General features: G+C 40.8%; 1 protein-coding gene across 1 annotated transcript in view; it reads left to right on the plus strand.

Moving 5' to 3' along the window:
- Positions 1-692: 692 nt before the first annotated feature.
- Positions 693-15,695, plus strand: part of FIGF (c-fos induced growth factor (vascular endothelial growth factor D)) — a 32,058-nt gene continuing 17,055 nt past the window's right edge. Inside the window, exon 1 of the mRNA XM_009993827.1 lies at positions 693-1,275. Within this exon, the coding sequence (XP_009992129.1) occupies positions 1,186-1,275 (90 nt within the window). The 5' untranslated portion in view covers positions 693-1,185. The remainder of the gene's footprint in view (positions 1,276-15,695) is intronic.

The following is a 15,695-nucleotide window of genomic DNA, read 5'->3' on the forward strand; positions in this document are numbered from 1 at the left end:
TTAGGAGCGTGTCTGTTTTATATTAACAACTTTAGAGTCTGATTCTGCATGTGAGAGCAGGACTGCTCCCCTGAATACAATGTATTATATTACTAAAGGAAGATAGATTCAACACACATAATTATCGGAAACTTTGTCTGTGTTATAATGTTAAATGTTAAATCTCCATTTTGGTTTTAAACTGTGGAAATATACAGAAAACACACATGCACATCCTGAGGCAGGAATAGTGATTGTATTTTGTTGGAACAAAAAATATTTTTTCCTTTAATAACTGGAGCTTCATGAGGTTGCATTAAAAAAATCAAAATCATATTTGTTGTAAAAGGTAACTTTTTAACTTTCTTTTTAAAATGTGCTCAGAAAACCTATGCCACATCAGACAGAACACATTAAAGAAAGTCAGTCTTTCTCTTTTCCTTTCCCTCCCTCTTTTTTTTTTTTTTTAAATAATTAACTTAAAATATGTGTCCAGTGTAAGAATGGGGGCTGAAGTTTCATGTTTCAGGTAATCTTCTTTAAAATAATAGGAGCCTAGATTGCATCAGTTAGTTTAAAAACTGCTATGCTATTGGTAGGGACAAAACGGGATTAGAGCCAAAATTTGACTGTGTTACTGCCAAAGTCTGTATCAGATTTAAGACACATGCTTCTGCAAGCTTCCATGAAGGTTGTGAAAAAAGTTTTAATACAGAGTTGGATTACAGCTCTCGAGCTGAAAACATTGGCCATTACACTACCATCTTAAAAGGCTGCTGTAACACGGAGCACAGAATTGAGCAGATTTCTTACATTTTCTGGACCACAGATGGATTTTGAATGCCTCTTTGTGCCTTGATGGAAGATATATTAACTTCAGTAACTGGAATTCATACCTGATCACTTGTGAGCATGTATGTGTATACGTACAGATATGTATCTATTTAAACCCTTATCATGATTTTATTTCAAGTGTATCTAAAATCTGCTCTAAGAAATAACATTTTCTAGATTAACTTATGATTATTTTGAGCAGCAAAGAGCCAGATATTTACTCTCATATGTGGGAATCCTTTGTGAGTTTATAAGAGAATTTCTGGGAGCTTTTTTTTTTCTGTATTGCTGATAGAGAAATGCATTTTGAAACAGACACCTCTAGCTGTATGACGACGACTGCGTAGTAACCTGTGGGTTTTAAACATCACAATGTACAAACCGTGGGCAACTGTGAATATTTTCATAGTTTCTTTTCTACATCTGCTGCAAGGATCTGACTATGAGAATGGATCTGTGAAGGTAAGTGATCTTTATTTACTGTCATTCTTAATAACCCAAATTGCCAGAATTACACATATTTAAGGCACGAGGTGGTGGTATTTTTGCTGTTTGGGTGCTTGGGATTTTTCTGTGATGATTTAGTTGCACAAATGTTTAGCAGCCATGGAGGAAAAATAATCTATAAAGAAGTTAAATCCAGATAGCTGTTTAATATTTTATGTCTTTAGTAGTTATTATTAAGTGGTTGTTGTATACTTTGTATACTTTGTTCTTAAATTCAACTTTTGGTGTCAGTAATTATAAACAAAAGCAAAATATAAACAAAAATACAAGTCAGAGGCTTTAGAATACTTTTTAAATACACTTTTTTACTTCAGGTATTTAGAATTGTAGAAATTTTTCCTCTAAAAACACGTGTTCATCAGCTGTTCACTTCTTTGCCAGAAATCGGAGGAATGTTTTTCCTTTATTTTATTAGGAGATATTATCCAGGACCTTAAAACAAGCAGCAACCAATAATAATAGACCATATTGCCTGGGAATTAACATTTCTTCTGAATAAAATACATGCAACAAAATTTAAACTGAAGCCTCACCTTGAGAGTAGGATTATTTTCAGATCTGTCTTTCTGCAACAATGTGAGAAAATCCAGCACAGCCATTTAGAAAAATCACAGCAAAACCTGAAACCAGTTTCTACATGTGCAGTATGTCCAAAAATGATTAATTCGGTGTGTGGTCCAGAACACATTATTTGTTTTTCACTAGCAGAGCAAAACAAGCTAACACATTTGTTTTCAGTTCAGAAAGCCTCCTGCTTGCAAGAGATGACCACACACTAGTCTGTGAACTGCACTGCATGCAGTGTTTTAAAAAAGAAATGCTAAGTTCTGTGCTTAATTGCAGCCTGCTGCTGCCAGCGCAAGAAGTTAGCAGTGGTGAATGATGTGTGCCTCAAGATGACTAATGACTAACCCCTTTGCCTGCTCACCATTCACAGGCTTTTAATTTACAGCCTCAGCTCTGGGTGCATTAGGACAAGAGTAATCAGTATCGTATACATTACCTTTATGAACTGCATGGCAATTCACTGGCTTCTTACATGCAGGAATCACTTTATTTAAACCAGAAAGTGCTTTCTAATATAGAATACTAACCACTGTGTAACTAGGAGTGATGATCATTCTGTCCTCAGATGGGACACAAGTTTATTCAGCATAGTTGTGAACACATAGTTAGTCTTTTAATTAAATTTTGAAACCATATCCATGTGGCCTAGAAAAAACACAAGAGCTCTTCTTGCTGGTTCAAACTGATTTACAAGTTATTCACTGTGATATCACTGTCCATCCAACATATGTACATCTGTAATTGTTCCCACACTAATTTGCCCACCACTCTCAATAATCCAGTCTAGCCACAGAGTACTGTATGTAATAACAATTCAGTTAGTTTCCAAGGCTATCCTGAAGATACCTTGTAGATCACACTAACAAGGGCTGCATTTCACATGCTTTGGTTACTGATTGCCACAGGAAAAGACTGGTTTTCCACTTGTTCTGGCCCTTTCTGTGTAGACAGAGATTTTTTTGGCTAAGCTGTTTATTATGTTTCTTTCAGTTTTACATGGATTTTTCTTTTAATATTTTAGATGGTTAAATATTTGGGTTCTTTTAGCACATGATATGTATGATTTACGGGCTTTTGTGCGTGTATGCATGTGAATGCATCTCACAAAAAGTCCTTCATGTTACAGTGCTTAAAGGTATACAAGGCAATGCCTATTCTTACTGCTTGCTCCTTAAATTGAATCTGAAGAACACAGAAATGATGTATTGCATTCACCTACCATTCCTTATTTTTTAAGGGTTCTTTAAGATCAATGACAGTGTTGCCTGGATAAAAACCACATGGTCAGGATGCAAGTAATACACTATTAATGAGACCCAAGGAGGGTTAACCACCAGCAAGCTCCTCTCCCCCCATTATATGAGTTAAAGTAGCTGAGCTCTGCCCAGGACACCTGAAGTTCTAAACCTGTTGATGGTTTATACCGTAAGGTAGTGTCAATCAGGAGACATGAAACAGAGTTTCTGGATGATAAGGATTTAAATACTCTCTTAACCCCTTCCTACAAATATCCTATTAATGTTGTGAATAATAAAAAATTCAAGTACAAACCACCACGATTCAGCAATTATCTCCATTTTGCTTGGCTTTTTCCAGCCCTTCAGAAACACCATCCCTCCATGTGCACATCAGAGCTGGTTGTCCCCTGCCAGTCAGGCCCAATTCCTCCTTCCTCTCTCCATTCGTGGCCTGTTCCAGTCATATAATTTGAGCTGTGTTTCTTCGCCTCCAGAACTCAAGGTCTTGGTTTCCCTACTGGGCTCCTGTTCATGCTCTCCGTGTGCTAACCTCCTTCCCACTTGCTTCCTCCTAGGTGGGCATGTCCTGCTTCTTCCTTAGATCCTCAGGAGATCTGTCCAAGTACTTCAGAGACAGTCCTACCTAATTATTTTTCTTTCCAGTTGTGCCTGACCATGATCCTCCCCCAGCTCCTTCCTCCATCCCTGCCTTGTCACTTTGTCTCTGTGGTCAGGACTTCCCAGCTTTCCTTTTCCTGAACCCAGTTTCTAGTTCTGGTCTCCTGGGATGCTCTCAGCCTCCTTGGCGAGGTCTTCCCCTCTTCCATCAGCATTCATCTCCTTCCAGTTCCACAGACAAATCTGAGAGCTTCCTTTCCCTGGCTGTCCGACCCCTGCACCTGAGGAAGGGCAGGCCCTAGCTGGTATCCCTGACGCAGTACAGACCTGCGGCGGCTTTCACCCATATCCACTGCTAGATGGAGTGGGATCAGCACAGGTCCTATCTGCTGGGCATCTGCTAAGCCCCAGTATGTCTCTGCTGTTGCTCTCAGGGGTTTTTATGTTTGGATGGATTTTTACAGATACCAGTAGACACCTCTGGGCCAACAAAGGTTCTTCTTCAGGTGTCAAAACTTCACATCTGTGATCCACAGTGGGGAAACACCAGATGTTTGCAGAGATGAGGTTGCCCGAAAACGTTTTTGCATGGATAAAGAAGGAGGTTCATCCTCAGCTGTGGTCAAGCCATTTTGACAGAGAAAGCAAAAAAGTTATTCAAATCATTTTGAGGCAGACATCTGGCATGGAAAGTTTTAGCCTGAACATCTAATGTCTGGCAGTGTTATAAACAACTGGAAAAGAGTCTGAGGATGGGGAGCTGTGGGCAGCCTCAGGCAGGGACTGCTCAGGTGGCAGGCAGGGCTCCCCACACCAAGGCTGGCAGTGAGTCCTCTGCCTCGCACGCCAGTTGCTTGGTTCAGGATGCCAGCATGACACATGAAGTATCCATTCAACAATTCAATTTCCACATAGGTTTTCTGAAGACTATGCTTTTTCTTTTCTTCTTCTCTTCTCTTCTCTTCTCTTCTCTTCTCTTCTCTTCTCTTCTCTTCTCTTCTCTTCTCTTCTCTTCTCTTCTCTTCTCTTCTCTTCTTTCTCTTTCTTTCACCAGGAAACACTTTAAAAATTTCTTGTTGAAGTTTCATCCTGACAGCCCCTTATGTTTTGGAACCCCTCAGCTAGGGGACCGCAAACTTCACTGTCTCTTTTCCCATCTCTCCCCAACCCACTTTTCCTCTCCTTGAGCGATGAGAGACACAGGCTATTTTTCCCAGAATTTTAAAATTAAGTGCAAAAAAGCTATGTCCTATATTTATCAGAGCAGAGGCGACTTTTTTGCCAAGAAAAGCCAATGATCTGTCAGACCTCCTCCTGCCTTCCAGCACTAAAACTTCCTCTCTAATGAGGCTGCAAAGTCTTGATCTGCGAGAATCTGAGACCAAACACTCCCTGTCCTATTCTGCCCCTTATGTTATTAATGAAGTGTTAGGGGGAAGGCAAGAGAAAGGGATAACTAGTAATGTTGCAGTTATAACAGACTCACAGCCTTTTCCTTTTGCAGAGGTCCTCTCCCTGTGGTGAGGTCTCCTTTGGTTCATTAGGGAGAAACCCATAGCTGGTAGGCCTGTGGAGTATCCTTGAACTAGAAATCTGCTTTGTGATCAGAAGACTGAGGGGTTAGTTATGCGCAGTCCTGGAGGTAAACATGGCTGTTTTCCATTACATGCACTCCTTTTCCACAAGTAAACCTTTTCTTACTTCTCCACTAAGCACTGGTACAGCTTTGAGTGGTCATTATTGCTCTAATAGATGTGATGGAGGTGAGACACTGGCACAGGTTGCTCTGGGAAGTTGTGGCTGCCCCCTCCTTGGAAGTGTTCAAGGCCAGGTTGGATGGGGCTCTGGGCAACCTGATCTAGTGGGAGGTGTCTCTGCCCATGGCAGGGAGGGTGGAACTAGGTGATCTTTAAGGTCCTTTCCAACTCAAACTATTCTGTGATTCTTAGATTCAACAAACTTGCATTGCCACTGTGAGCTGGACAGAGGTAGAAGCCACTTTCCAAACACAGCTGGTGCATAGTCCCTGTCTGCTTGTGAGACAGCACTTTCCCATGATCTTTTGTCCCTGGACCACCTAAGTGGAGAATGCTTTGCCCCTGGGAAGGTATGGAAATACCAGAGAACCATCACACTGTGAGCAGGAGGAATTGGGAAGCTCTTTGCATCTCTCCTTTTCTATAGCCAGTCGCAGTTGTCTGTCTGTACAACAGAAACAGAGCTCTGCAAAGAAACCTAAGCAGCAGAGTTGGACGTAAGCTTTTGTCTCTGTAATTACAAATGACACTGTTTTTCAGAGAGATCACTGTTTTCTGGTAACTGCTTGCAGATGTTACTTAGTTTTTAGGAAACAGAGATTCTAACAAATCTTCTAACAAATCATCTGTCTCATGGTTTATCTTCCTCAAAGGCAACACCTGGAAGCACAGTGAACAGCTCAACAGCTAGAAAAAGCAACTCTAAAGGCTGTTGGAAAAAAATTCTCTGTTTAAACTAGGCTTTTCATCCTCATGTCCAGCTTCCTTTCAAAGTTAACAAACACTTTTAAAAACTGTAGTTTTCAGAAGTGTTTTATGATCCCAGCTTTGTCACTGCCACTTTTGATCCTTTGTGATTACTACCTCCGATAGACATCATAAGCCAAAAAATTTGTGAAAATGTACTTGCTGCATTCCTGTAGAAATGATAATCTGTGCTTTTCCTTCAGGAAAGGGAAGCTATCAGGGGGCTGTAAGGAAAGTTTGTTCTGACTTATATGCTGCTGCCTGACAAGGTACAGTGAAGAATAAGAGAACAAATCTGTATTGTTGCCATACCACATGCCATCTGTCCTTGGCTCTTATCAATTTGGAAACTCCTAACATGCTGCTGCTTTATCAAGAGCAGTTCTCACTCATGAGAAATAGCAAAAAAAAATAATAAATAAATCTCCCAGCTGCTGTTCCAGTCATGTCTATCTCAGCTAGGACTGTAACATTTGAACACAGAGCAAAGCTCTGAAAACTACATCAGGCTGTCCAGATTCATCAGATGCAGCAATTGAGGAGTTCATTCTTTTAGTCAGCTGTTTGGAATGAAGACAGAGCTAATTGGACTTTGACATCAGTTGTGGCTCACATCTGAAACTCTGTGAAAATAAAGGCAAGCAGAAAGCAGGTTCTGAGGCCAGTGGAGCAACTTTCTGTTAATTTGTGGTCACAAGGAACTGAAGCAAGCAATCAGCTCAGGCTCAGCAGGTGTTGCCTCTTTCTGCCTTTATGTAGCCTACTTATACCTGCTTCCTCACAGGCATTTGCTTTGTTTCTGACCACTGATGTGGTGCTACTGATGTAGGCTCCCACAGCAGGCAAACAGAAAAACAGCCTGGTTGAAAATGGAAAAAAGCCTGAGACTGGTGCAAACTCTGGCTTGTGAGACCTCTGCTGTTGTGTCTGCATTTTTTGTTCTGCTCACTGCTTTTCCTATTCCAGACTACAGCTGAGTAAGGCTTACTCTTGCGTTATCTCCTGTGGACATCATAGTAGTATTTGTGAAAAATTAATATGGTACAGCTGTTGTAGGTGATAACTCATTTATTCTTACTCCCAATAAAAATCTTGTACACAACTTTTTATAGTTAATATAGTTAATGACTGGGATCTGTGTTTCTTTTAGACTTTTCTCTTGGGGCAACTAAATCCAGTTACAAAATTACCCTTTGCTTTTTCTTGGGATTGGCTTTGTAATGTAGTTGCAGGTTTTGCTGGAGGGAAAAATTGACCCAAGATATTTTGCTGCAGGGAAGTAAACTCAATATGATATCTTTTCTAAAGAAACCTTTGTTCCTTAGGAATTTGCTATTCCTCCCATTAAGTGCCAGTTCCTTAACTGTTTCTCCACCTGCTCCCTACTTCCCCAACACATTCTGGAAATCTCTGTAGTCCTTGTTGGGATTTGGGGAATGGGGACAAAATGCTACATGACCCCGCTACAGCTGCAGAGACTCGATTTGCCAGTGGGAAGATCAAGCAGAATTTGCTTTTTTTTTTTTTTTAATGTCCTTATGAAAGAGCTATGTATGGCCTCCTGTATCAATGACTAGCAGAACTATTGATCAAGGTATTTTCGTTTCATTGCATTAAGAAAAATTCAGCTTCTTGAATTTTTCATCTGCATTTCTTTTCCCTATTTTCCCCCAAAATGTGACTTCAAGTGTGTGACCAGTCAGCCAGTGGTAGAATGCCATCTAGGGTCCTTGCCACTCAGCAGAGCTGCAATGAGCAGAGCTGATGTGAAATGTTGGTATTCCAATGAGGTACCACATGGGTTTGGAAAGGGGTGGCTGCTGTCTAAACTATCAGAAGGTGAGGATGACTTTGTCTGAGCCATGCTTTCAGGTGGGAAGCATGCTGGGTGAGTTCTGAGAACTCATTGTCACTGACTGCAGCACGGTCACTATCTGAGTGCAGCTGGGGAGGGAATTCTATTTGGGTCGGGCTGAATTGCGAAAAACTTGCATCGTGTTACCGTCTCATATGTCACGTTGCATGTAGAGAATGTGCCACACAAGCAGGCAAAACTTTTAACTTTAATTAGCAATGTGACTCAGAAACCATGGTAGGATACTTTCCTGAACTGCTAGGGAAATATTACTTAAGAAAACTTACAATTCCAGGAAAATGTGTGCACGTGATTGAGGTAACATAAGTTCATTCAGTATTGGCAATGGCTTAGCTTTGTGAAGTGACATTTTGAAACTCAGCTGTCCAATTGGCTAGTCACACTTCCAAAACATTTATTAAAGTGTCTTGGGGCAAACCCAGAAACCAAGGAAAGCACTCACTGAAGAAACCTTCATCACATAAAAAAAAACCAACCAAACAAAACAAAACAAAAACTTAAAATAATACATAGTCATCTGATTTCATTCAGGTCTCTGTTACTGAGACATTCCAAAATCCAAAGCCTGGTGACTTCCAAAGAATGGACAAACATCAAAAGAAAGTGACTACAGTCTGGACACACTCTTTGTAAACACATATAATAGGTTATTTTTGGGAGGTGTACCCTGTCACAGTGTTAGACTAGCACCTAACATTGTGGGTGATGAAGTGTTACCTGATTTGCTCTGTACTGAGCATCATGGCTGCCCGAAAAGATTGCAGCAATGCAAGACAATGTGAGCAAGCATACATATAGGGGCTCAGAAAATGTAAGACTCCCAAAGCTGCCAGTAGTATTTGGGATGTATCAATGAATTTCCACCCCAGACACTTGTGACAATCCATCTTTGTCCTTTCACTGGCCAAGTAAACACCACTTGTACGATTACTGTAGGAGGGACCTCAAGGCAAAATGTCAATGTAGATGACTGATCTTGAACAGGAAGAAACTCCTTGCGGTAGTAGACGTACTCTTTCCTCCCATCTGCCCATCCAGCTTTGCCAACCACTGCCAACAAAATGATGCACTGTGAATGCTGTTACCTGCAAAAGCACAATTCAGCAGCTCTGAGGATGCTTCTTACAAGACCCAAAAGGCGTGGCTGGGGGAAGCAATATTTGTTTAATGACAGTTGTAGTTGATTCTCAAACTATTTGCTGGCTGGAAAAAAAAATATCCTGCATTTCATTGCAAAGATCTAGCTGGCTAAAAGCATATAGTTGTGAGAGGTATTTAACAAAAAAATATTATTATCGGTCACTGATTGCTTTGGACATGAAAAAGAATAGGACATTTTCTGAGATTTATGCTTTCACAAAATCATGTACAGTTCTGATGTTTTCAGTTCTTTGTTTTTAATATTGTGTTTAATTTAAACCAAGAATACAGCAATCAAAATGTCCCATCTCTAAGGATTTTGGTATTTTAAAGCATGCTACTAAAGTGCAAGAAGTCCAATTTGTGTTTGCTGTAGCACCACAAAAGACCTATTCTAGTTCAAAAGGCCATTCAAAATATAAAATGGCTGATCTTTTGAAGCCATAGGGCAGCTAATATGATTTACTTGTGAGAACTTATCAGTTCCAGCTCAAGTACACTGCCTTGACCACCAGGTTTAGGAAACAGGTAAAGTCTCCTGTCTTGACTGGAAGTAAGGCTGGAGCTCAAGGAGAGAGATTCCCAAGGAGAGAAGTCTGAAGGGAACGTTTTACAACACTGAACATCCGAGGTTGTGCAGCCTAGAAGTTGCTTCATCTCCACTTTTTGGTCTTGGTTAGATGATGTACAAGGTTTTAGCAAAAGAGGCCCTCAAACATCACATCTGCATCAGTGAGAAATGTGACAGTCTCAGACAAATGTCTCCCTGTCAGTCCCCTGCACACTCATAAAACCTCTGGTCAAACTGTTAGTGTTACTATTGAAAGCTCCTGCCAAACGCACATCCATCAATCCTTCTTTCTGTGTGCTGGTGATCCTACACTGCTCTTCTTACAGGACCAGGCTCTATGCAGTTTCTTATTCAGCAGCCATGACACACAGGGCTTGAGGATCAAGTTGTGCCATCACACAGTCACCCCTTCCCAAGACGACACATGGCCAAGGCCACCATCACTCTTTTAACTCTTCAGGCAGATGGGGAAGAGGTTCCATTTGGGCTGTGGGTGGGGGAAGCAAAAGTTTTTTTACTGTGCCTGCCCTTTAGCTTTTTTTTTTTTTTTTTCTGGACAAGCAAGCACTGATGCAGGTAGAGGTGACTTTCAGGCTTTCCACTCAGGGTATCATTTCCCCACCCTCGGCAGTCACAGCAGGAGGAGCTGTCTGGGCATTGCAGCCAGGTGATGCACGTCTGATGTGTATTTTTACTGGTCTTCCTTCGATGCAGTTGCTGAAAATGCTGTAGAAATGGGCACTACTGCAAATATTAGCAGGCAAATCAAGCACCAGTTTTCTGAGGGGGCTTTGGAGAGCAAAAAGTGCTGCCCTGGCATTTCACCTCCAAGTCCCAAAATCCTAACTTCTTTGACTAACATATCCCTGATGCCATCGTAGATTTTCTCAACTGTAAATTGAGGCCGTTTTCAACCTCCTAAAAAATAAATTCATATCAGTTGAATATTTTTTGCTATATACTTGGACAAAAAATCTGTACGCTTTCAATACAATTCTCACTGAAGAAAGCATCCTTTTAAAAAAGTGACAGCTGGAAGTCTGCCTCACAGGACCTAAGCTTGTCCCCACCATAAACAGCATGTCCCTCCAGGTTATTAATGCTGCAACTGTGATGACGAAGTGAATGTTCAGTCTGAATAAGGCTGAGAGAGCCTAAACTTTTTCTGTGTATTAGAACAGATTCAAGTATGCGTATAAACAGTCACCATTTAAAGATTGAATGAAGTAGTGCATGCTCCTGAAACTTTATTCATGCTTCTGATGATGATGGCAAAGCCTGTAATAGTCACTGAAAATTTCTATCACCAGCCCGTCTGCTTCAGACAACAGTATTAGTAGAAAGTAAAAATATCTCGTTGTTTTATCTCTCTGTGGTCGTGTTCAGTATAATCTTAAAAAGCTTATTTGTGTACTAATAATGCATAGACAATCAGGCTTCCAGAGGGAATATAGTCAGGGATGGGACTTTGTGTATCAGAAGTTCATAGCTGACAGAGAATCCAAATTCTGATTTTATTTGAGCTATTGAAAAGTAGATGTTCTTTCTCTCCTTAGAAATGAAATACTAGGCTGGTGATAAAATGAGTGCAAACTACTACGTGTCAGACATCTGGCAGAGTTATACACCTCATGCTAGATGCTTACAGGGTGTCGCAGTTGCTTGTCAATAAGGCAGCAAGTCCCTCCTGCAAGCCTTCTGTTTTCAAGCTGCAGAAGATTCTCTCCTTACTTTATGATCTCTTATGCAAAACTGCAAGGATACAAGATGCTGTATTATAGTCACTATTTGTTATGATAAAATCTGGCAACGGTTGAGCCACTATCTCAAAATCATGGCCCATCACTCTGAGCAACATTTTCTGTGTTTCCTTGGTACTGACTTTGGATGAATGCCTTCTTCTGTTTTCTCTTTGGTATTGACACCAGTTTAGGGATCATCTCTTTATTTTGTGCTTATAAATGCTAAAAATACTGGTAGCAATGAGGAAAATACTCAAAAGGAGTTCTTCTTACTGCAGAGATTCCACATGAGCTTGTCGTCCTCATCAGGAAAATGGTCAAACAAGAGACTTTCAGACATCATGTAGATCTTTGTTTTGGCCTCTCAATGGCAGGTGCTGCCCTGTTTTCTTGCCAAAAGAGATCCTATACTTTTTCACAGGAATTCCCTTGTGGTGCCCTGGCCACATCAGTGTCCAGTCTGTGTGCTGTGAGACACAGCATGGCTGGGCAACTACCCCATGGCTTTAGGTCTGGGAATGAAGTGCTTTCAACTGCCTAGGCTGCTGCCAGTGACAGCCTTAGTCCCATGTCCTTCAGACCTTGGTGCAGTTGTAATTCCTGGTTGTTTATATTTGTGTACCTGAGAAAAAAATTACCACTGTTCCTCATAAATTGCTTGTGCTTTGGACAAGGAGAGAGAACTTAATCTCATTTGCCTGCTCAGTTAAGTGAGATTCAGGTCACCTAACCACAGCTGAACCAGTGTCCTGTCAACATCTCCTTCAGCATCACTGGAGAGAAAGAGGCAGTTTGGAGGTAGAGTTTATGCAACATTCTTCTGAATGAGATGAATATGCACCCAATGGACCTATTTTTCTCTATCACCTATAGCAGGGGGCTGAGATAACTAGTTCAGATTCAGTCAGGTAAATGACTCATAGGATCATATATATGTATTTTTTTCTTTTAATGATCCTGGGGTGGAAGGGAGCTGTAGGCACTCTGTCTCTGCAAGATAAGCCAGTAACTATGATCAGCTCATATTCTGTTGTAAAAGCACCTTGGGGAATGCATCACAGAAGAAAAGGAGATTATTTTCAGGTGTAGCGTACATAGCAGCACATTTCCTTGGTGTTTTCATGTGGTGATGAATCATCTACTTAGTATTTAAATTGGTTTGAGTCTAGTTCTGAGAATAGCCTTCAGGCAGCACTGAAACAAGGGGAGTTCAACTTCCGGTTGTGTCAAGTCGTTATCTTCTACGTGACTTTTCTCGAACTGAATGCAACTGCTACTGCTGCATTAAGCACACGACACTCACATAAAGGTTCAAAATGTCCTCACATGCAGCCAGTGCTCTTTGGTCATGTCCAGGTGCCCTCACTTTGCAATGAAACTTCCCCTCCAGATGGGTTAATTTGGAAAGACTCAATATGAACTTAGTTTAAACCTGTTTGGCTACGTATGTAGTACAAGGGTATTAACACAATCAACCCTCTGCGTTATGCAGCTACAATCTGCTTTCCCTGGCAAGATAAAGTTGTTACCTTTTTATTGCTTAACTGCTGGGATGATGGGTCATAAAACAGTGCAAGGTTATTGAAAGGTTCCTCAATCATTTGTCCTGGCCTCAGATACAGTGATAATGTTGAAGATTTTCATTGGTATTTATGCAATACTTGCTACAACAATATCTGTGACCTTAACTCAGAAAAACATTCCTTTTCAGAAGAGCTCTTACACATTTTTAGCTTTAAGCAGAGGTTTACATACCACTGTGGATAAGAACTACAAGGCTGAAACTCAAGGAAAGTAGTAATATGTGTAAGCTTTCAAGATTTACTTCCTGGGTTTGTGGATGTGCTTGAGCAGAGTGAAGCGCAAGCAGGACTTTCCTCAGATTGAGGAAAATATGGATTTGGATCAACCTTTATTTTTGCCTTCTCATGCACACAAAGTATTATTCACCATGAATCTGTTTTCTTAGGTAAAAGTACTGAGAAGAGTTGATTTTGAGTCCTAGGCATGTGTTTGAGCCATAGGCCCTCAAATAAAGGTAGGACTTGAACGGGCATCTTTCTTTTACTATCATATTCTACACATCTTTCCTCTGTTGTTCAAAATACCCCCAGGAGATCATGAAACACAGCATCAATACTGAGAACTTCAGTGTCAGGCTAGAAAGAGTGGTGTGTGTTAAAAAAAGAGGCTCTTCAAATCTGGGTTCTACTGACTCACTCAGACACCAGATCGAAAATGGTACAGTGATTTTTCTCAGACAAGAAACCTCGGAGCTTGTTGAGTATGGAGAAAAAGTCCAAACTGCTGAGCTGCAGCCTCTGATAGGAGATTGTCAATGCTAATTCCAGTGAAGGGGCCCAGTTTGAACAATGCAGACTGTGTGTGGAACTGTGCATCTGTATGACATGATGCATAAGCCAAATATTTGGCTAGCATAAATCAATGGGGCGATGAACTCAGTGTCTGACTTGAACTAGTGTCCAAGGTGAGAAAGGCCACTGAATGCACCACTGCTTTTTCTCTTGTTCCTTTCCAATGCTAACCTCTTTTAGGGTTTTTCTGGCATCTGAGATTGCTAGGAAGAAGACAGATAGCCCATTATGGTTTGTTTTGGAAGGACAAAAGTTGTAATTATCCAAAAATCACAATGCTAACCCACGTTACTATTTCCTGATGTCTGTCAGTGATGTTGCTCGTAGTCCAAATAGAGGAAAACAGATATTCTTGTTGAGTTGAACAAAAGGTTTGGAACCTATGATAAGTTGGTGTTATGAAAAACACATAACTTCATTTAAATAGGAATGTGATTTTTATCTCTGGGTATGCAATCCATTCTTAGATAAGATACTTAGAAAATTATATGAAGACCAGCAGTAAGCTGCAGAGGTAAGAACAAAATACTCTGATAAGAACTTACTACTTTGATATTTGTTATCAATGAGTTCTAGGCAAATATTTATTGTAGGCAATAGCATTATGTATTTGGTTCACTCCAGGGTGTACATTTATGGGTAATAAAAGTTTAGGACTTAGGGAGTTTTCCAGTGACATGATTCCACAGGTAATTTTTTCATTTTGGGAGCATGTAAAGGATACTGCTCTGCCTCTTTGCCAGTTGTTTCTTCTCTACTTTCTGCATTAATGTATATTTTAAGCTTTCTGAGGCCAGATATCATTTGCTACCTATGTGAATCATGCCAAGTGCAACGAATTTCTGCTCCACATCTAGGTTTCAGCCATTACAACCAAAAACTACCACAGTGGTGAAGGCTTATCTCAGCTGACAACTAAAATTTGGGCCAATCTAAGAGAAGTGGAAAGGGGGCATGGCAGGGAGAAGAATGGATGTTTTTTCCCCAGTAGGCTGAACAGCTAAGCCTGAGGTAGATCTTTTTAGAGACTCCCACCTGGCAGAATATGGGGAGAGGAACAAAAATAAACAACATTAAAGCACAATGGGATCCAAGCAGTACAAGATGATGAGAGCAGAAAGGAGAATGGGAGGGGAATCTGGAAAGAAGGAATCACAGTAGTTATCAGAGAAAGCCTAAAATAGAAAGATAGAGGTATCTGACAAGTGGGAAATAGCACATGCAGATGTGACTACAGTCAGAAGAAACAGACAGATGGGAGTTCTGTTCCTCTTGCTTTTTGTGTGGAGCTGGATCTCCCAAAAATGTCAGTGGAGGTTTGCTCTCTTTGTATGCTCCCCCCTACTATGTGGCTGAGTGGAGAGCTTCCCTCTTGTTCAAATGCTGATTTTAACTGCTGTCCACTCAATGTCACTGTGAGAGAGGATAAAGTCTTTGATCATCACATGAGGGGTGGGTTTGGGATGCTGTTGAGCCTAACACCTTCCTCCAGTTCCACATTTTGAAATATTTACTCATCTTTCTGTGCAAAACTGCCCTGTTGTAAGTGGGGCTTTTCAGCTAGAGTATGTTTGCCTATGTCTAAACAAGGTTTGATTTTAAACTGCAGTACATGAAAGAAGTCTCCACACCTGCATGGTGCTAGCAGACCCTACAGCATGTCATCTATGGTTATATCTGAGACAGTAAGAGGTTCTGTGTTTCCATTTGATGCTGTCCTTTTCAAAACAGGATGATCAGAAAT

Source organism: Chaetura pelagica, unplaced genomic scaffold (assembly GCF_000747805.2).
Source record: "Chaetura pelagica isolate M959 unplaced genomic scaffold, ChaPel_1.0 scaffold412, whole genome shotgun sequence".
NCBI lineage: Eukaryota > Metazoa > Chordata > Aves > Apodiformes > Apodidae > Chaetura > Chaetura pelagica.